General features: G+C 43.1%; 1 protein-coding gene across 2 annotated transcripts; it reads left to right on the forward strand.

Moving 5' to 3' along the window:
* Positions 1-263: 263 nt before the first annotated feature.
* shox2 (shox homeobox 2) lies at positions 264-6,287 on the forward strand. Of its 2 annotated transcripts, none has more exons than XM_026298469.1 (5): positions 264-540; positions 2,182-2,390; positions 4,727-4,784; positions 5,104-5,192; positions 5,994-6,287. In XM_026298469.1, exons 1-5 carry the CDS (start codon positions 285-287, stop codon positions 6,285-6,287), a joined length of 906 nt encoding a protein of 301 aa, XP_026154254.1. In that variant the 5' UTR covers positions 264-284. The 2 variants fall into 2 exon arrangements, with proteins under 2 accessions (XP_026154254.1, XP_026154253.1); XM_026298468.1 differs by having other exon boundaries at positions 285-540; positions 6,030-6,287.
* The last annotated feature ends 754 nt before the right edge of the window (positions 6,288-7,041 follow it).

Here is a 7,041-nt window from a genome sequence, read left to right on the forward strand (position 1 = left end):
GGGGGCAAGGCGCCGCAAAGTATAAATACTGTGACTTCAATAGACGATCACCAGCAGGTTCCCAACTCCGCTACCAAAGGAGGAGGAATTGGCTGAGAAGATAAATCTTCTTACATTTTTTTTACCTTCTTCCAGAGTTGGCAGCATCACCTCGTATCGTTTTCAAGGGGTCGACTTTAAAACGAGCCACACCATTGATGTCTTAAGCTGTCGTGGAGCAAAGGGAGAGAGTGTGTGAGTGAGTGTGTGCGAGATTTTTTTTTAAAAGGGGAGAGAAAGCAGTGATGGAAGAGCTCACCGCTTTCGTATCGAAGTCTTTCGATCAGAAAGTGAAGGAGAAGAAGGAAGTGATAACCTACAGGGAGGTGTTGGAGACCGGGTCGACGCGAGCGGGGAGCAGGGAGCCTTTAACCGCGGAGCCGGGAAGCCGAGAGGAGGCGACCGCCGTCACCAGGAACGTTGCGCTCTCGCCGGGCAGGGAAACGGACATGCTCGGCCCGGAAAGAATCAGGGACGCCGGAAGCCCCAAACTCATTGACGGTAGGACTGCATGGTGTACAGAGATGTCTAGAGGACTTAACAGAGGAGAAATAAAGTCAAGAGAGTAATCGAACATCATACATCGATCACAATCACGCGAAACAGATTTAAAACATCTTCGTTTTTGTTTTTATCCAAATGGATAGGAAGGATAGGCCTGTACTGAAGATTCTCGTAGACCGGCAGTGTCGGTGTCCACGTAAGTTAGACAGTGTGACCGCGGGGAAATCATTAGTCTAACCGGTGCTTTCTGAGAGTGTCGTTTATTTTGGATCATGGTGCACGGCCAAGATCCTCCTTAAAAGCTGTTCCCTACACCTTACTGTTGCAGCTTGGTAGTCTCGAGTCTTGCTGGGGTGCAGTTTAAAAGTTTCACACATTTACAAATTTAGTGCATCAGAAAAGCCATAATAAACCAGGCCTCCTTTGGGAAACTTCTAACCATTCCTGTACAATGGGACACGAATTAAACCAATTCATAAAAGTCTTTAATATTTTTAATAACCTAGTTGCACAGCTTCTCTTAATTTGTTTAAAGTTTTCAGAAAAGCTGCAGTTTAGCCTGTTTTACACTGACTGGAAGCCTCACAGCTTACAAGGTAGCTGCAGTTTATTTTTATTCATTATACATTACAATGCTTGTCGGGAATCTCAAGAATCTCTGTATTTTTTTAGCTTCAGTGTTTTACCTAAGAGAAGACAAATCGAAGATCACTGCACACAAAAGGTGGGAGGGTCTGTTTTCAGGTGTGAGTGCACATCAAGTGCAAGATGGTTTAAATACAAATCTGACGCTCTCGTCCAAATATATGAAACACAGGGTGATTAAATATCCAATAATAATTCAGGGTTTTATGTTTTACTGCAGGAAGAAAATAAACAGGAGCTTAAAAAATGAATAATTTGAGCGTATAATCGTCGTTTAAAGGGTAAAGGTGTAATTAAATACAACTAATCCCTGCTGTTTTCTCACATTTCACGAGTGAGAGAAGAAACTGTTCCGTCTTTTCCTAAACGATGTGAACCCTGGACAAAACATGACAGGACACGGTTTAGAGTTGGGTGGCTTGTAAAAAAAAAAAAAAATGACATCTGCTCGTCATGGGCTGCGTGGTTAAAAGCGGAACTGCGACAAGCATGCATCAGACATCCAACAGTGGACCCAGCGTTGCATATTTATAAGCAGTTAATAATTAAAGAGCTTTATGTAGCTCTACAAAACATCCGAGGTCTGATAGCTCTGTGATGTTTGAGGGCTGAGAGGGCATGTCTATCTTTCTTCCTTCCTTTCTTCAGCAGCACTAAATTGCTGGGATCAAGGATTGAATCCAAAAATGTGTAGATTGATCTTTTATTATTTTTCTCTTTTAAAGAGCTATAGTCGCTAATGTAGTGCGCATTTTTCTGCCTTTTATACTCTGAGTTCCAGAGTTTGCGCACCTTGTTTGGTTCATTTTTAAGAATCCGCCCAGGTTCAGAGCTGTGCCAAACTGACGCACTTAGCAGGAGAATGAAGCCTAATTTTAATATTATAAACATCTTACATGTAAAAGATTTTATAAATATGTGATAATGACGAGTTTGGAGGTCATCGACCGTACATGATGTTAACGTTTACGTCTCCTCGCGTCTGCACCTCAGGCACCACGGACGTGAAAGAAAGGAAAGAGGACTCGAAGCCTATAGAGGACGAGACACAGACTAAAATCAAACAGAGGAGAAGTCGGACTAACTTCACATTAGAGCAGCTCAACGAGCTGGAGCGGCTCTTCGACGAGACCCACTACCCGGACGCCTTCATGCGGGAGGAGCTCAGTCAGCGACTGGGACTGTCGGAGGCCCGAGTTCAGGTAGGAAGAGTCGATTCAAAGATATACTGAGAATATTAATAACGTACTGAGAATATTAATAATAACATATAATAATGTCAGAGGCGATATTTACGATCTATCTGACCGAGAGTGACTCTTAGAGAGAATATTTTTAAATCTAGGAGGAAAAAACAAAACGCACCAATCACTGAAACATATTTAAGAATGAATTATATTTATCATCAAAAAAAAAAAAAAAAAAAAAAAAACGATGGTTGAGACTATGACCCAAATTGTTATTGTTATATGATGATGAGTATTATTATTATTATATCCTCCCATTTTCTCTCATATTCTTACTCTTGTATTTTTTGTACTTGTTGATTTTTGCTCTACGCTTAGTGCCCCCATAACATTTGTCAGGGGATGATAACGTTTTTGTTTTGGTGGTTTTTCATATTGAAGATAAAGGTGCATAGACACTTGTGCACACTTCAGCAGGCCTGACCCCAAACATGGGGTGTTTATAAATTTCTAACAAGGTTTTTCAAGAAAGAAGAGCTCATCATCAAAATGTGATTTATCCATTACTATTAGATTATATGAGTTTTCTCTCTGTATGTTTTGATGATTTGATTCGTGTTAATTGTCACAATTAGGGCCCCGCTTGTATCACGAGAGTCGTTTTGATCAGTACTGTCCAAATCCACCGAAACAAACAAGCCTACAAATATTTGTCTTCAGTTTCTGGGGTGTCTGTTATCACGGCCCTGTTTGTCAGAGCTGCTGTCGTTTTTCATGGGGACACACCATCTGCGCAGAAACCCAGTAAGGCTTCAGTCAGTCAGGGGAGGGGTGGGCTCAGACATGTCTTGTGTAACGGGAGCAGAGGGACAATGAACATATAGACAACTCTTCTCATCTGATGAATCAAAACGCTATAATATCTCACTCCAGGCTTTTTTTTTTTTTTTTTATCCCGTATGCCCCGGCTCAGGGGAGGACTGGGCATTTGTCTCCCCACTGAATATGGCGGTCGTTTTGAAATAAAGAAATCATATAACAGGCCCAAAAGGTCCTCAACCCACACTGCACCCCTCCACCCCTTCCCCTCCACCAACACCACCCAAAAAAAAAAAAAAAAAAAAAAAAAAAAAGTTAAAGGCAGCTTTTTTGAAGGGCTCTCCCAGCCTGGACTGGAATCTCACCAATAAGGCTCATTGTGTCCCGAACAAGGAGCAGAGCTCGGGGATTTACATAAATTATGTATTATTTTCTACCCAAATCAAGACCAGCTCTCCTTCTCTGTGTCTTAGAGTATTATACATTTTTTTGCCATGCAGTAGTAGACCGAGACCACACATTTATTTTGATTCTTAAAAAAAAAAAACCTGTATCAACCAACATCAGCAGAGCATTTGCTTTTATCATCCTAATAAATTATACCTGATGCATGCACAAAAAGGTTTCCGATTGACATACACTGTGGCCAATAAATGAAGCCAGCTGACAGCCAAATCGATATGATATTTCAATCATGCTTTCCCTGTGTGTATGTGTGTGTGTGTGTGTGTGTGTGTGTGTGAGTGTACCTAATGTAAGGGGGGATTGCAGACTGACATGCTGTATTGTGGGCTAATTTAACCCGAGCTTTGTCTGGGAGATTCAAAGCAGATTATCATAGCAATAAATCGTTTAATCAGCTGTTCCAAGGCGTTTCTCTGAAATTGACGCTTGTCGATTCCGAAAGGAGGAAAAGACAAGTGAGCTGTCTTTGAAGCGTTTTGTGTGTATGTGTGTGTGTGAAAGTACGTGTAATGGCGGTGATTAGACAAAACTGCGAGGCATTTAAGCGTTTCTCTGACATGGATTTTCTGCAGATAAGGGTAATTAATTTCAGCGGTCATTTAATGAGAGGGAGATAGAAAGAGAAACAGGGAGATGCTCTCAGATCGCCTTGCTCTGATGTCCAGAACCGTAATAGCACTGCAGCTATTCGATATCTGAGAGTCCATTGAACTCATCGGGGACACTAATCTATAGAAAGATGAAACCAGCGCTGACAAGGTTATTTATTATAGTCCAACAGTCCTGCATATTTCCAACAAGGGTGTTTCTCTCCTCCTAATAAGATTTTTTTACGTCAGCTTTTCGCTCCTTTCCATTTTTGTTTCTTTCTCTGTACCCCCTCACTCTCTCCCTGGTTGTAGGCTAAATGTAATAATTAAAATCTGGGGTTAAGCAGTGTCATTAATATTTCAATGCTCCTCTGGGATATTGTTTTTCTGCGGTTGTTGTCACTATGACAGGAATTACACATGGCCTCACAAGCAGCTGCCAATCAGTAGGTCTCTAATTAATTTCTGTCCCTGCAGGTTTGGTTCCAGAACAGAAGAGCCAAATGCAGAAAACAGGAGAACCAGTTACATAAAGGTATGCTTTTATCCCGCATGCTCCCACAAAGACAGAAATACAGATTTACTTCTTCTCTATTTTGGCCTGTAACAGGGCATCTACATATGTCTGCAAACATCCCTCATCTTTACGCACTGTACTGTTTAGATGGTGGTTTGTATCTCCAGTTAATTATCCCATCAAAAGCACTGTGATTTCTTTAGTGGGTGTTTATCTTGGACTTATTAAAGTTTACTTTCCGACAACAATCTTACTGCTCGTCATTCACCTTACAGTTTACTATATGTGGTTTGGAATATTCTCCTCACAATTAGGCTATCATCTGTGCTTCTTGCAGGAGTCCTGATCGGAGCAGCCAGTCAGTATGAAGCTTGTCGTGTAGCGCCATATGTCAACGTGGGGGCTTTACGGATGCCATTCCAACAGGCAAGTTACTTTGAAGCGTCTAGTTTTAAAAGCAGACCAATCCCCGGACTGCTGTCTTGGCACAGGCGCTGCACAAGTGCCATGCAGAGACTCCAGATCCAACGTAGGGGGTAACTAAACTCTTATTACCACACTGACAAAAACTCAGTGCCAACATGTCGTAGCCTGCACAGTCTGATTGGAAAGTTCCCCGTACTGTTTTATGGATCATTATATGCCTGGTTTACTGGAGCAAACACGCATAGACTATTAGTAGGTCTGGATGTGGTTTAGACTAGACCAGCAATCCCTGACTGTTTTCTTATCACTGTTCTCAAACAAAAACTACAGGCCTGCAGACCAGAAACTAAGTAATACTTACACACAGAGCCACCAAGGACAGACTTACTTTTTGGACATATCGAACCATGCACCTGTAGTGGACTTTATATATATGGTGCATACATAATTTATATTACACTTCATTTAAGCGGAGTCCAGGCCTCACTATGAGTGCCACTGTTCTGCTTTGGGTTCATTATCCTTTAGGCTAAGGTCCAAAGGTTTGGACTCAGATGAGATGCCGTGCTATTTACGCCCAAATAAAAACTCATATTTGACCTTTGATAAGCTGCAGGACTGAACCATGACTCCAGCTAAATGATCGCCTCTTTAAGCATCAGTTCACTTTGCCTCCTCGGAGGAGCAAACAGTTCACATTTAGCACAGCCACAGTAGTGAAATGACCCTTCAGACAACCCACTGCAAAGTTAACGCATGTTCTCCCCCTTCTCTCCCCCATCCGTGCGTCCCGTCCCGTAGGATAGTCATTGCAACGTGCCGCCCTTCTCCTTTCAGGTGCAGGCGCAACTGCAGCTGGACAGCGCCGTGGCCCACGCGCAGCATCACCTGCACTCTCACCTGGCGGCGCACGCGCCCTACATGATGTTCCCCGCGCCGCCGTTCGGGTTGCCCCTGGCGACGCTCGCGGCCGAGTCTGCGTCCGCCGCCTCGGTTGTGGCTGCCGCCGCCGCCGCCAAGAACACCAGCAAGAACTCCAGCATCGCCGACCTGAGACTGAAGGCCAAAAAGCACACGGCCGCGCTGGGACTGTGACACCGGGGAGGCACGAGGACACGAGGACACGAGGCGTGCGCGTGCGCGCGCGCTATCTGGCACATCCGCGCGACTGAGAGACACTGAACAAAAACAAAGTGAAAACAAAACCCATGGACGATATTTATGTTTTTTTTTTTTTAAATGAAGGACGACGAGTATAAGTATAAAAATACAGGCTATTTATGAGATAAAGAAAAGACAATGAAAAAAGAGACTGTGACGTGATAGCCTACACGGACGTGATTTTTGAAGGCACCAAAAGAAAACAAAACAAACAAACAAAAAAAAAACAAAGTGGCGGATGGGATGGATAGGTCTTCCTGTGAAGGAGGGCGGCGGGACACATTGAGGAAGAGGACGATGCAGCTGGGACGGTCGATACTTTGTCAAACAAGGCGAACCATTCTGCAGTTGTTTTGTTCTGTTTTAATAGGCTATTATATTATTATTGTTATGACTTCATTTTGAACCTATATAGAGGCTGGCCTCGTTATATTTCAAAAAACACTTTCTCTGTAAAAGGACAGAGCGGGAATCCTTGACAAACTACAGACAAAAAAAAGAGACAATATTTCAGTGTTTCTCCCTCTTCTGTTTCTTGTCCATATTCAAAATGCCTCAGCAGTGTTTGCATGAGTTTGTCTTCACGGAGGAGCTGACGTGAGCCTCCTCTGTCCCCCTTTTCCTCTATGGTTTCTGAGGAGGGGTTAACTCTCACTTGAATGTTTGGCCTATTTGACCTTGTTTGGAC

The sequence above is a fragment of the Mastacembelus armatus genome, chromosome 13, assembly GCF_900324485.2.
Source record: "Mastacembelus armatus chromosome 13, fMasArm1.2, whole genome shotgun sequence".
NCBI classification, from domain to species: domain Eukaryota; kingdom Metazoa; phylum Chordata; class Actinopteri; order Synbranchiformes; family Mastacembelidae; genus Mastacembelus; species Mastacembelus armatus.

Excerpts from the sequence above, each read along its gene's own strand:
- shox2 (XM_026298469.1), top strand. The coding sequence starts at position 285 with ATGGAAGAGCTCACCGCTTTCGTATCGAAGTCTTTCGATCAGAAAGTG. Across the intron at positions 2,391-4,726 it reads TGTCGGAGGCCCGAGTTCAG|GTTTGGTTCCAGAACAGAAG; the intron begins GTAGGAAGAGTC and ends CTGTCCCTGCAG. Across the intron at positions 4,785-5,103 it reads GGAGAACCAGTTACATAAAG|GAGTCCTGATCGGAGCAGCC; the intron begins GTATGCTTTTAT and ends TGCTTCTTGCAG.